This window comes from Oncorhynchus tshawytscha, linkage group LG18 (genome assembly GCF_018296145.1).
Source record: "Oncorhynchus tshawytscha isolate Ot180627B linkage group LG18, Otsh_v2.0, whole genome shotgun sequence".
Lineage (NCBI taxonomy): Eukaryota > Metazoa > Chordata > Actinopteri > Salmoniformes > Salmonidae > Oncorhynchus > Oncorhynchus tshawytscha.
The window spans coordinates 37,507,383-37,523,205 of NC_056446.1; the positions used below are offsets into that span (position 1 = coordinate 37,507,383).

Here is a 15,823-nt window from a genome sequence, read left to right on the forward strand (position 1 = left end):
GCCAGGCAGAGACAGCAAGGGCGGTTCTTTGCTCCAGAGCCCTTCCGTTCACCTTCCCACTCGTGGGCCAGACTACACTCAATCATATGACCCACTGAAGAGATGAGTCTTCAGTAAAGACTTAAAGGTTGAGACCGAGTTTGCGTCTCTGATGTGGGTAGGCAGACATGGGTAGGAGCTCTATAGGAGAAAGCCCTGCCTCCAACTGTTTGCTTAGAAATTCTAGTGTCAAAATCAAGTGTCTGGCTTTCTCTCCTAGTCTCCTTTTCTGATGAGAAAGAGCTGGGCTGATAAAAGTATAAAAGCTAGCAGGCATGATGACAGTATAGCAAGTACAGCTGAGCAGAAAACAAACTAAAAGAGAGTACAATTAGCTGTTTTGCTTGTGTTGTTATTCTCTAAAGTGAAGAGAGGCCTTGTTAGAATACAGGTAAGGAAATGCTTCACCCTCATTTGCTTGCATTTAGGCAATAGTGTTGTTCAGAATCTTAAGACTGTCTCCTCTCCTCTCCCCTCCCCTTCTCTCCTATCATGTCCTCTTCTCCCCTGAAAGGATGATGAGGTGGTGCTGCAGAGTGTCGCCACCATCCAGAAGGAGAATCGCAAGTTTTGTCTGTCCGTGGAGGGACTCGGAAATCGACTATGCTTCCTAGAACCTACATCTGAGGCTAAGGTGAGTGGAGTGTCTCTCAGTGCTTGGTATGGACTGGTTTTGACGGCATTTAAATACTTTCAGACTCTCTTTGATTATTTCCGGTGTTATTAAGCATTCATACAAAAAAGATTGACACCTTAGAGGCAAAATAGTCTCATGTGAATCTCAAAGACATATTTTGAGTCTGACTCCACACCATATTCCTGCTTGGTAAATGGTTATGATAACCCCAAACAGGTACATACTGCTTTAGAATGTCAATCAGCAACAGACACTATTATATAGAGTTCTAATCTAACGGACCAACCATTTACATTCTGAATATTTGTTTGTTGGAAATCTGATTCTGATTCTATTCTCTGAAGTGTGTTATGTTAATGGTTCTAGAATCCTGTGACACAGCACCACGACAACAGCAACATTCTCTGAACCCACTGAACTTCTCAAGCTGTCCATCAGGGAATAAGCAGCTAGTTCAGGAGATGGGAATAAGGAAGTTAAAACACATTAGCCTGGTTCCCGATCTGTTTGTGAGGTATAGCCAATGAGTTAGCTATAGAGCACAAACTGATCTTGCACCAGGCTAAAACTACATTACATCATGAATGTCTTATCTTTCTTCAGAAATGAGCATGATAAGAGGTTTTAGGGAATTGGAATATAGATCCACTCATCACAGAACATTGACTTGAAATGGAATAGCTGTTCTAGTCAGTCTTTTTCTATGGTATTCATTACATCTTGCACATACAGTACATACAGCACATACAGTACACAGTACATACAGTACATACAGGACACAGTACATACAGCACACAGTACATACAGTACATACATTGTTACAGTACATACAGCACATACAGCACATACAGTACATACAACACATACAATACATACAGCACATAGAGTACATACAGCACACATAACATACAGTACATACAATACATACAGCACACAGTACATACAGCACATACAGTACATACTTACAAAGTTGGTGTCTAATAACTTCTAATTGTACATGGAAACTTTCCCAATTTGCAATTAACTCACAATGACTCGATCAAGGCTCCGGTTTCACTGAAAATGACATTCTTAAAAATGCCTGAGAGGCATTTTCTCACATTTATTGTGTGTATTCAGAGATATTACTGCAGATGAACTGACTCACAGACAGTGAAAGGCTGCAGTCAGTGATGATATAGAAATATGTGACTCACCACCTGGATTCGGTCTTATGTAGCAACCTTTGAATTTCTGTTTTTATTAACGTTGGATAAAAGTTGTAGATTCACTTTTGAGAGAACCTTTTTTTCAATGTTTTGGTGCGACTATTGGAGAGACATTCTACACCCATTCAGCATGTTAATACAAACGCAGTTGAGCTGGTAGATCACACCGGATATGATTACACTGTTATTACAGTCCCTCTCTCTATGATTACACCGATTACAGTCCCTCTATCTATGATTACACTGTTATTACAGTCCCTCTCTCTATGATTACACTGATTACAGTCCCTCTATCTATGATTACACTGTTATTACAGTCCCTCTCTCTATGATTACACCGATTACAGTCCCTCTATCTACGATTACACTGTTATTACAGTCCCTCTTTCTATGATTACACTGTTATTACAGTCCCTCTCTCTATGATTACACCGATTACAGTCCCTCTATCTACGATTACACTGTTATTACAGTCCCTCTCTCTATGATTACACTGATTACAGTCCCTCCCTCTATGATTACACTGTTATTACAGTCCCTCTCTCTATGAGTACACCGATTACAGTCCCTCTATCTACGATTACACCGATTACAGTCCCTCTCTCTATGATTACACCGATTACAGTCCCTCTATCTATGATTACACTGATTACAGTCCCTCTCTCTATGATTACACTGATTACAGTCCCTCTTTCTATGATTACACTGATTACAGTCCCTCTCTATGATTACACTGATTACAGTCCCTCTATCTATGATTACACTGTGATTACAGTCCCCCTCTCTATGATCACACTGATTACAGTCCCTCCCTCTATGATTACACTGATTACAGTCCCTCGATCTATGATTACACGGATTACAGTCCCTCTATCTACGATTACACTGATTACAGTCCCTCTATCTATGATTACACTGATTACAGTCCCTCTATCTATGATTACACTGATTACAGTCCCTCTCTCTATGATTACACGGATTACAGTCCCTCTATCTATGATTACACAGTGATTACTGTCCCCTAGCTACATTACACTGTGATTACAGTCCTTTACAATTACACTGTTATTATCTCTATGATTACACTGTGATTACAGTCCCTCTATCTATGATTACACTGTGATTACAGTCCCTCTCTCTATGATTACACTGTGATTACAGTCCCTCTCTCTATGATTACACTGTGATTACAGTCCATCTCTCTATGATTACACTGATTACAGTCCCTCTATATATGATTACAGTCCCTCTATCTATAATTACACTGTGATTACAGTCCCTCTATCTATGATTACACGTTCATTACAGTCCCTCTCTATATGATTACACTGTGATTACAGTCCCTCTATCTACGATTACACTGGCATTACACTCCCTCTGTCTACGATTACACTTTCATTACAGTCCCTCTCTCTACGATTACAGTCCCTGATTAAACTGTACAGTCCCCTCTATGATTACACTGTGATTACAGTCCCTCGATCTATGATTACACTTACAGTGATTACAGTCCCCTCTATCTATGATTACACTGATTACACTCTATCTATGATTACACGATTACAGTCCCTCTCTCTATGATTACACTGTGATTACAGTCCCTCTATCTATGATTACACTGATTACAGTCCCTCTCTCTATGATTACACCATGATTACAGTCCCTCTATCTACGATTACACAGTGATTACTGTCCCTCTAGCTACAATTACACTGTGATTACAGTCCTTCTCTCTACGATTACACTGTTATTACAGTCCCCCCTCTATGATTACACTGTGATTACAGTCCCTCTCTCTATGATTACACTGTGATTACAGTCCCTCTCTCTATGATTACACTGAGATTACAGTCCATCTCTCTATGATTACACTGTGATTACAGTCCCTCTATCTACGATTACACTGTGGTTACAGTCTCTCTAGCTACAATTACACTGTGATTACAGTCCCTCTATCTACGATTACACTGATTACAGTCCCTCTATCTATGATTACACTGATTACAGTCCCTCTATCTATGATTACACTGTGATTACAGTCCCTCTATCTATGATTACACGTTCATTACAGTCCCTCTCTATATGATTACACTGTGATTACAGTCCCTCTATCTACGATTACACTGGCGTTACACTCCCTCTGTCTACGATTACACTTTCATTACAGTCCCTCTCTCTATGATTACACTGTGATTACAGTCCCTCTCTCTATGATTACACTGTCGTTACAGTCCCTCTAGCTACAATTACACTGTGATTACAGTCCCTCTATCTACGATTACACTGATTACAGTCCCTCTCTCTATGATTACACTGTGATTACATTCCCTCTATCTACGATTAAACTGTCATTATAGTTCTCTTTGAGAACTGTAATCACAGTGTGGCAAGGAATAAGTTAGCCCTAAATATTTTGAAAACTAAAAGCATTGATTGGGACAAATCATTCACTAAACCCTAAACCTCAACTATATCTTCTAATAAATATTGTTTAAAATGAGCAAGTTGAGGTGACTAAACTGCTTGGAGTAACCCTGGATTGTAAACTGTGATGATCAAATCATAATGATGCTGAGATGGGGAGAAGTCTGTCTATAATAAAGCGCTGCTCTACCTTCTTAACAGCACTATCAACAAGGCAGGTCCTACAGGCCCTAGTTTCTACCTTTTTAACAACACTATCAACAAGGCAGGTCCTACAGCCCCTAGTTTCTACCTTCTTAACAACACTATCAACAAGGCAGGTCCTACAGGCCCTAGTTTCCACCTTCTTAACAACACTATCAACAAGGCAGGTCCTACAGGCCCTAGTGTTGTCTCACCTGGACTACTGTTCAGTCGTGTGGTCAAGTGCCACAAGAGGGACTTAGGAAAATTACAACTGGCCCAGAACAGGGCAGCACGGCTGACCCTTAAATATACACCGTGAGCTAGCATCAATAATATGCATGTCAATCTCTCATGGTTCAAAGTGGAAGAGACTTCAACACTACTTGTATTTGTGAGAGGAATAGACATGTTGACTGCAGCGAGGTGTCTGTCTAAACTACTGGCACACAGCCCAGACACCCATACATACCCCACAAGACATGCCACCAGAGGTCTCTTAGTCCAGAACAGACTATGGGAGGCACACAGTACTACATAGAGCCATGACTACATCCACATCAGTTATCTGATGCAAGCAGTAAAATTAGATTTAAAAACAGGTACAAATACATCTTGTAGAACAGCGGGGACTGTGAAGAGACACACACAAAGGTACAGACACATGCATATGCACACTCACGCTATCACACACTCTCTACACACACGTAATTGTTATATTGTTGTATGGCGGTATTATACATTTTGTATTGTAGATTTGTAGTGGTGTAATAATGTTATATAATGTACTGTTTTATATTTAGTTTTGTAAGTGTATAATGTAAGTGCCTTAATGTGTTTGGACCCCAGGAAGAGAAGTTGCTGCCTTGGCAACAGCTAATGGGGATTCCTAATAATACAAATACAAATTGCACATCTGTCAGCCCTCCCTGGGTGTCCTATATCACACTGTTCTCCCTTCATCTGTCAGCCCTCCCTGGGTGTCCTATATCACACTGTTCTCCTTTCATCTGTCAGCCCTCCCTGGGTGTCCTATATCACACTGTTCTCCTTTCATCTGTCAGCCCTCCCTGGGTGTCCTATATCACACTGTTCTCCTTTCACCTGGCTGCCCTCCCTGGGTGTCCTATATCACACTGTTCTCCCTTCATCTGTCAGCCCTCCCTGGGTGTCCTATATCACACTGTTCTCCCTTCAGATCTGGGAATGGGTTCCCTGGGTGTCCTATATCCACACACTGTTCAGCACTTTCATCTGTCTGACACTTCCTGAACAGAGACATATCACACTGTTCTCCCTTCATCTGTCTGCCCTTCCTGGGTGTCCTATATCACACTGTTCTCCTTTCATCTGTCTGCCCTCCCTGGGTGTCCTATATCACACTTTTCCCTTATTTTGTTATTTTGGGTGTCCTATATCAGGACTGTTCTCCTTCAGAACAGGGAATGGGTTAGATGAAGTGATGTTGCCTGAGCTGTCCACCACTGTCAGCACTTCTGGATTGAAAGACACGTTAACACAGAACAGAGACACAGGGTTGGAGTGTAAAACCTACAGGAGGTTTGTGTGGAACAGGTGTTGTGAGTGTAAAACTTAGAGTGTAGCTGTGTGGAACAGGTGTTGTGTGTTAAAACCTGAGGTGTGTATGTGTCCAGGAACAGGGTTGGAGTCCTATTATTTTGTTATTTTGTTAACAGGGTTTGAGTTAAAACCTACAGGAGGGTTTCTCTCCAGGAACAGGGTTGGAGTTAAAACTTAGGAGGGTATCTCTCCAGGAACAGGGTTGGAGTTAAAACCTACAGGAGGGTTTCTCTCCAGGAACAGGGTTGGAGTGAAAACCTACAGGAGGGTATCTCTCCAGGAACAGGGTTGGAGTGAAAACCTACAGGAGGGTATCTCTCCAGGAACAGGGTTGGAGTGAAAACCTACAGGAGGGTATCTCTCCAGGAACAGGGTAACACTGCAGTGTAACAATAATAGAAGAAGATGGCCTTATTCACACCTACGATCATTTTACCTTTCCCAAATTCTAACCCTGACCATCAAGGTGTGGAAACACAGAGCTGACCTTGGATCAGTAGTTAAAGGTCCTCTGTTAGAACAGGAATATGTAGTATTTCATTTGAAATGGGATGTAGTAACACGACACAGTATACAGCATATCGAGAAGGACCGGGTCGGGTTGTACAATGTTACCCTTTAGTGTTGCTTAAACTACAGTAAGCAGACCACAGTTCTCAATTTATGAGACTTTATGGTATTATAATAGTGTGACCACCATGGCCGAGCTCAGCTCCCTGGACAGAGACCAACGGTACCCTGAGCCACACTTTGAGCCAGTAGGATAATTGGTACTTTAATTTGAATTATTCATTAAATAAAATAGAGGAGAAATCCAGTTGAAAGTATTCCAGCTACTGTTGGATAAGGTCACATGACGTTAGGAGAAATTCAGTATAGCGTGTTCCAGGTACCGTTGGATAAGGTCACATGACATTAGGAGAAATTCAATATAATGTGTTCCAGCTACCGTTGGATAAGGTCACATGACATTTCACACACACTCTGACAGACATATTATTTTTGTTGTATGGTTTCTATATGAAATCAAATCAAATCAAATTGTATTTGTCACATACACATGGTTAGCAGATGTTAATGCGAGTGTAGTGAAATGCTTGTGCTTCTAGTTCCGACAATGCAGTAATAACCAACAAGTAATCTAACTAACAATTCCAAAACTACTGTCTTATACAGTGTAAGGGGATAAAGAATATGTACATAAGGATATATGAATGAGTGATGGTACAGAGCAGCATAGGCAAGATACAGTAGATGATATCGAGTACAGTATATATATATGAGATGAGTATGTAAACAAAGTGGCATAGTTAAAGTGGCTAGTGATACATGTATTACATAAGGATGCAGTCGATGATATAGATTACAGTATATACGTATGCATATGAGATGAATAATGTAGGGTATGTAAACATTATATAAGGTAGCATTGTTTAAAGTGGCTAGTGATATATTTACATTTTCCCATCAATTCCCATTATTAAAGTGGCTGGAGTTGAGTCAGTGTCAGTGTCAGTGTGTTGGCAGCAGCCACTCAATGTTAGTGGTGGCTGTTTAACAGTCTGATGGCCTTGAGATAGAAGCTGTTTTTCAGTCTCTCGGTCCCAGCTTTGATGCACCTGTACTGACCACGCCTTCTGGATGATAGCGGGGTGAACAGGCAGTGGCTCGGGTGGTTGATGTCCTTGATGATCTTTATGGCCTTCCTGTAACATCGGGTGGTGTAGGTGTCCTGGAGGGCAGGTAGTTTGCCCCGGTGATGCGTTGTGCAGACCTCACTACCCTCTGGAGAGCCTTACGGTTGTGGGCGGAGCAGTTGCCGTACCAGGCGGTGATACAGCCCGCCAGGATGCTCTCGATTGTGCATCTGTAGAAGTTTGTGAGTGCTTTTGGTGACAAGCCGAATTTCTTCAGCCTCCTGAGGTTGTGTTTCAGATGGATTAACTATCAAGCTGCATTCGTTTCTCCTTCATTTTTGAATAAATTAATTTGTCTTTTGTCTAACTATTGTCTTTCTCTCTCTTTGAGTCAACTACTCTCCACATTTTATGCACTGCGGTGCTAGCTAGCTGAAGCTTATGCTTTCAGTACTAGATTCATTCTCTGATCCTTCGATTGGGTGGACAGCATGTCAGTTCATCCTTCAAGAGCTCTGATAGGTTGGAGGACGTCCTCCAGTTGTCATTATTACTGTGTAAGTCTATGGAAGGGGGTGAGAACCGTGAGCCTCCTAGGTTTTGTAATGATGTCAATGTACCCAGAGTTTTATTTAAACTTATATTATATACTTATATATATATATATATATATATATATATATATATAACTGATATCTTTTTTAATATTTCACCATTTACATTTTTAGACAATTCACTGAGGAGGAAGGATCTCCTTCCTCCCCTAAGGAGCCTCCATTGGTGGGGTAGTTTTGGGGTTCACCTGAACGCCTGTGTCTTCTGTTCATTTTTAATCTTTACTCTTTTTCTGTCCTGTTTGTCTGTAGTTGTTTTTTTATGTCTTGTCACGACATCCGCCGAAGTCGGTCCCTCTCCTTGTTCGGTCGGCGTTCGGCGGTCGACGTCACCGACCTTCTAGCCATCGCTGATCCTCTTTTCATTTTCCATTGGTTTTGTCTTGTCTTCCATCACACCTGGTTCCAATCCCATCAATTACATGTTGTGTATTTAACCCTCTGTTCCCCCTCATGTCCTTGTCGGTGATTGTTTATTGTAAGTGCTTGTGCACGTCTGTCCTGGTGTGTGTTGGGTTATGGACCCATTTATTTCATTATTCTGTTTTCGGTGGGTTTTGTTATTAAACTGTGTCGTTGGAAACACAGTTATTTCTCTCCTGCGTTCTCTGCCGTCAGTTCCTTACATGTCTGTTTCTCTCTTGTTGGTAGTAAATATAGAAAGGGAGAGCAGACAGGCGCTGATGAAGCTCTCTCCTTAGCTTCTAAACACACAGACACACACACACACAGACAGACACACAGACACACACACAGACACACACACACAGGCACACAGATACACAGACACACACACAGACACACACACAGACACACAGACACACACACACACACACAGACGCACACACACACAGACAGACACACAGACACACACACAGACACACAGACACACACACACAGGCACACAGATACACAGACACACACACAGACACACACACACACACACACACACACACACACACAGACACACACACACACACAGACACACAGACACACACACACACACACACAGACACACAGACACACAGACACACAACCACGCACACTCCACTGTTCCCACTGGTTTCATATTTGTAACATCCTCATTGTCACCTCTCTCCTCTCCTCTCCTCTCTCCCTCTCCTCTCCTCTCCTCTCCTCTCCTCTCCTCTCCTCTCCTCTCCTCTCCCTCTCCTCTCCTCTCCTCTCCTCTCCCTCTCCTCTCCTCTCCTCCCCTTTCCTTTCCTTTCCTCTCCCCCCCACTCCTCCCCATCTTCTCTCCTCCCCTACTCCTCTCCTCCTCTCCTCTCTTTGCCTCTCCTTCCCTCTTTTCTCCTCCCCTACTCCTCTCCTCTCCTCCCACTCTCCTCTTCTCTCCCCTCTCCTCTCCTCACTGTCTCCTTTTCTCTCCTCTCCTCTCCTCTTCTCTCCTGTTTCCTCTCCTCTCCTCTCCTCTCCATCTCCTTTTCTCTCCTCTCAAACTCCTGTCCTCCTATCTCCTTTTCTCTCCTCTCACTCTCCTCTTCTCCCCTTCTCCTTTCCTCTCCCTCTCCTCCCTCTCCTCTCTTCCCCTCTTCTTTTCCTTTCCTCCCCCTCTCCTCTCCTCTCCTCTCCCCCTCCTCTCCCTCTCTTCCCCTCTCCTCCACGTCTAAAACACTGTATAGCCTCAAAACATGTTTAAAACTATAATTGTGGTCTCATGGATGGTCATTCTTTGTATCCATATCTCCGTCTATGAATTTGAGAGTGGTTACATTTCCTCAGCCCCGTCCCTCAGCTGTTTCCCAAAACAGTGGCAGGTTGACCACATTGTTGTTGTTTGAAGAGCAGATGTCCCCTTTAAACCGTTTAATGGAAGGAATACACATACACACACACAACACACATACAACATACACAACACACACAAAATACACACACACAACACACACACACACACATCACAACACACACAACATACACATACACACACACAACACACATACACACACACAACACACACAACATACACACACACACACAACACACACAACACACACACACAACACACACACACGGACACTAACTGAAGTGTTGTGAAGGTGGGCGGATACCTGGGAAATACCAAATGGGAAGTGGACACGTACATGCACTGGAGGACAGTTACATAGATACCCTTGTTAAAGGCTTTGATTGGTTTGGCTTTCTGTTAAATCATTCAAGAGAGTAGGATCTCATCTCAATGACTTATCTGGCTAAATTATCATGTATGATAACAGGTTGAATTGAAATAGGGTTTTTCGAGATGTTCAATGCACTAGAGATTACACTGTAAGGGGCAATTCACCTCATCCACCAATTCACCTCATCCACCAACAATGTGTTGCAACACCTGTGTGATTCCACAGCAACCACATAAAGGTTAAATAAAATAAACAGGAGGTGGACAGGGTAATAACGAGAGAGGAGGATCAGTGGACAATAAGGGATGTCGAGGATGTCTGAGGAACTCATTAATGTATTTAATTAGGACCTAGCTAGAGCTAGACATGCTCAGAGCTCTCACCTTTCCAGATGCTCCAAATTAGACACTCTCCTTTCCCTGTCCTCCCTCCTCTCCTCTCGCTTCTCTCTCCCTCCTCTCCTCTGCCTCTACCTCTCCTCTGCCTCTACTCCCTCTCCTCTCCTCTCCTCTCCTCTCCTCTCCTCTCCTCTCCTCTCCTCTCCTCTCCTCTCCTCTCCTCTCCTCTCCTCTCCTCTCCTCTCCTCTCCTCTCCCTCCCCTCCCCCCTCCTCTTCTCCTCTCCTCCTCATCTCATCTCCTCTCCTCTTGTCTCATCTCTTCACCTCTCCTCTCCTCTTGTCTCATCTCTTCTCCTCTCCTCTCCTCTCCTCTCCTCTTGTCTCCTCTCCTCTCCTCTCTCTTTTCCTCTCCTCTCCTCTCCTCTCCTCTCCTCTTGTCTCCTCTCCTCTCCTCTTGTCTCCTCTCCTCTCCTCTTCTCTTCTGTTTTCTTTCCTCTCCTCTCCTCGCCTCTCCTCTCCTCTCCTCTTGTCTCCTCTCCTCTCCTCTTCTCTTCTGTTTTCTTTCCTCTCCTCTCCTCTCCTCTCCTCTCCTCTCCTCTCCTCTCCTCTCCTCTCCTCTCCTCTCCTCTCCCTCTCCTCTCCTCTCCTCTCCTCCTCTTGTCTCCTCTCCTCTCCTTCTCCTCTCCTCCTCTTGTCTCATCTCTTCTCTTCTCATCTCTTCTCCTCTCCTCTTCTTCTCATCTCTTCTCCTCTCCTCTTCTCTCATCTCTTCACCTCTCCTCCTCTTGTCTCATCTCTTCTCTTCTCCTCTACTCTCCTCTTCTCCTTCTCTTCTCTCCTGTTTTCTATCCTCTCCTCTCCTCTTGTCTCATCTCTTCTCTTCTCCTCTACTCCCTCTTCTCCCTTCTCTTCTCTCCTGTTTTCTATCCTCTCCTCTCCTCTTGTCTCATCTCTTCTCCTCTACTCTCCTCTTCTCCCTTCCCTTCTCTCCTGTTTTCTATCCTCCCTCTCCTCTTGTCTCATCTCTTCTCCTCTACTCTCCTCTCCTCTTGTCTCTTCTCCTCTCCTCTCCTCTCCTCTTGTCTCATCTCTTCTCCTCTACTCTCCTCTCCTCTTGTCTCTTCTTCTCTCCTCTCCTCTTGTCTCATCTCTTCTCCTCTACTCTCCTCTTCTCCCTTCTCTTCTCTCCTGTTTTCTATCCTCTCCTCTCCTCTTGTCTCATCTCTTCTCCTCTACTCTCCTCTCCTCTTGTCTCTTCTCCTCTCCTCTCCTCTTGTCTCATCTCTTCTCCTCTACTCTCCTCTTCTCCCTTCTCTTCTCTCCTGTTTTCTATCCTCTCCTCTCCTCTTGTCTCTTCTCTTCTCTTCTCTCAGGCAAATCATTCAACATAAACACAAACAAGGAGAAGAAACAGAAAGACTTCTGAAGCTGTTAAATTATTTATAAATGCAGTTATAAAACTCATTACTTCAATCAGATTCATTATATTGTGTTGTTCTCCCCTTCCAAGCATCTGCTGTTGTAGAACTTTGTTTGTCCAACATTGAGGGTGGTTACCAGTGGAAAAAGCAGTGTGTCAGTACATTCATGGAGATGTATTTATATCATGATCAAATTTCGTCCTTCATTTTAAGACTCTTGTAATTGAGACCTACTGCAAGTCATCAGTTCTCATGTCTAATTGTGTATTTACTGCTACTTATATTTCTCTCTGCATTGATGGTATTTAGTATACTTGGTATATGTCCTGCAATGATGTAGTGTTGTTAAATGCAGAGACAATCAGGCTAATCTCTCCCCCAACCTCTCTCTCTCTCTCCCTCCTCCCTCCCTCCCTCCCTCCCTCCCTCCCTCCCTCCCTCCCTCCCTCCCTCCCTCCCTCCCTCCCTCCCTCCCTCCCTCCCTCCCTCCCTCCCTCCCTCCCTCCTCTCTCTCTCTCTGCCTCCCTCTCCCTCCCTCTCTCTCTCTCTCTCTCCCTGCCTCCCTCCCTGCCTCCCTCCCTGCCTCCCTCCCTCCCTCCCCCCATCCCCCTGTCCATCCTGCAGTCCTCCTGACCTTTGTATCTGCTGTTTCATCCCTCCCTGTCTGTCCCCCTCCTCTCCCTCCCCCATTACCTGTATACATAATAACCCCCTCATTATACCCCCTGTATACATCCCTCCCTTTGTCCATCCTGCAGTATGTTACATAATAACTTTACCTGACCTTTGTATCTGCTGTTTCATCCTGGAGCAGTCCCTGTCTGTCCACTTTACAACCTACTCATTATACCTGGGCCCTGCAGGAGATGTTGGTATACTCATACAGTGCCTAACAATGATACCTGCATTACCTGTATACATAATAACTTTACAACCTACTCATTATACCTGGGTATACATAATAACTTTACAACCTACTCATTATACCTGATTACCTGTATACATAATAACTTTACAACCTACTCATTATACCTGCATTACCTGTATACATAATCACTTTACAACCTACTCATTATACCTGCATTACCTGTATACATTATCACTTGATAACCTACTCATATACCTGCATTACCTTTATACATAACCACTTTATAACCTACACATTATACCTGCATTACCTGTATACATAATAACTTTACAACCTACTCATTATACCTGCATTACCTGTATACATAATCACTTGATAACCTACTCATATACCTGCATTACCTTTATACATAACCACTTTATAACCTACACATTATACCTGCATTACCTGTATACATTATCATGGTATCATCGGCATTACATACATAACTCAGACCATGGTCAAAGACCATAGGTGATACACTTTCACATTTCTTACAGTATTTGAAAGCTTTGTACGTAGTTGAATTTTGTAGAGTATTTTACAGTGTTTTATACCACTGAGTCTCAGTGTAAAGACCATAATGTCAAACAAATCATGTTGTTGTAAGGTATGGACAATAATACATTGACAATTCATGACTCATCGGGATTCTGGTTAAAGAATATATGCCAATAAGTTTAATTAAATAAATAATGTATTCAATAAAATATCAATAAGATAATGTATTCAATAAGAGATCAAAGTGAGAGGATAATAATAAAATGTATATTTTCTCCTTTTTTGACCACAAGATAAGTCTTGAAGATATTGCTTCTACGGTAGTGTCCTGTCTAGCTGTGTGACAGTGCCCACTCCATGTCAGACACAGACCTTTCTCTGTTCTGCCCACTTGATTTACAAATAGAATGTACCCTTCCTTCCTCCCTTCCTCCCTCCCTCCCTCCCTCCTCCCTCCCTCCCTCCCTCCCTCCCTCCTCCCTCCCTCCCTCCCTCCCTCCCTCCCTCCCTCCCTCCCTCCCTCCCTCCCTCCCTCCCTCCCTCCCTCCCTCCCTCAGCTATAGTACCACTGCCATTCTTAGTGATGAGCAGTGATAAGTAATCATGAATAGGGAGATAGATACTTAAATACGTATGATAATAGTGTCTGCACCTTTATGAAGAGATGTCAGCTAAGTTATGAGCGCTATTGGATCGACAACTGAACACAATTAGAATTGAATTGCTTGTAGTTAGCTTAGCTTATAGCTGCCCTTGCTTCACTGCTTCTGGGGTGCAAGACGATCCGATCAGTGTCAAGTTTGCATCCATTACTGCGGTGAAGTGAATTTCTGTTTTGTTGAGGTGATAACCACAGAACGCCAGGCACTTCAGTATCAGAGATGAGTCATTTCAACCTGGCCCTGGACTAAAAAAACACACATGACATTATTATTTTGGTTAATTCACCCATTTTATGACACATTTTAATGGAGACTCGTGCTCTTTTAGGTATCATTTTATATAGTTGACTTCTATAACTCCATGTAATATTGTTATTTCGTCTTTATCTTTGTTTAACACTGCTAGAAAGCGGACCATGAACAGTGGGTATGTTCGTTTGTTACCTCCTTTAGTTGGCATGAAGGCTCACCTCTACTGACCCCTAACTATTAAAGGCCACTTTCACTTCAAAGTGTTGCCTATTTTGGGATTGTCATCATACTATACTAAAGTAATTTAGGACTATGTTTTTCAATAGATTTGTAGGTTCATCAGACACATAAGGAAGATTCAGAAGTATGCCTATAGTGAGAATTGACAATCTTGATATTATTGTACATAGCCAGAGAATTACATTTTAAAAACAAATATTATTAGGTAAATATGCATTTGACTGAAAACCCCACGGACACATAGAACAAAGAACGTTATGAACCTGTCACAGACAAACACAGAGATGTTAAACTATGCCCCTGAACATCAATGCACGTGATGAACCTGTCACAGACAAACACAGAGATGTTAAACTATGCCCCTGAACATCAATGCACGTGATGAACCTGTCACAGACAAACACAGAGATGTTAAACTATGCCCCTGAACATCAATGCACGTGATGAACCTGTCACAGACAAACACAGAGATGTTAAACTATGCCCCTGAACATCAATGCACGTGATGAACCTGTCACAGACAAACACAGAGATATTAAACTATGCCCCTGAACATCAATGCACGTGATGAACCTGTCACAGACAAACACAGAGATGTTAAACTATGCCCCTGAACATCAATGATTTATGACAATCTTGAAATAGACATCCCATTGGTGCCTTCCTTCACCTTGTGCACACGATTCACGGGACTGGAATGCTTGGCTTGGTGCCCCTCAGGGACAAACTATGTGTCTGTGTGAACACATTTTCAAGCGAAAGTGCTAACTAGCTAACTAGTTAGCACTTTCTCTAAACAGCTAGTATTTTAGCTAACCCATTTAGTGCTTAACGATAGGGGGGAAAAACCCTTAAATCTAAACCTTCAAATATTTACTACACAGGGTATGTTATTATCTCTCATGGACAGATGTACGTAACATTAACAGCTGTGTAGCTGACACAGTTACACAATATTTTAGTTATGGGTTTCGAGATTATATATTATGTAAAATATATAATTTGTGTTAACTTTTTTTGATGAAGCATCATTTGAA

At 42.7% G+C, this 15,823-nt stretch overlaps 1 protein-coding gene across 1 annotated transcript in view; it reads left to right on the forward strand.

Annotated features, from left to right (window-relative positions):
* Window positions 1-6,770: 6,770 nt before the first annotated feature.
* The window catches only part of LOC112238823 (ryanodine receptor 3-like), a gene marked incomplete at its 3' end in the record, with an annotated part of 89,806 nt that continues 80,753 nt past the window's right edge, over window positions 6,771-15,823 (forward strand). The window contains 1 exon segment of the mRNA XM_042300538.1: window positions 6,771-6,830. Coding sequence (XP_042156472.1) covers window positions 6,771-6,830 — 60 coding nt within the window.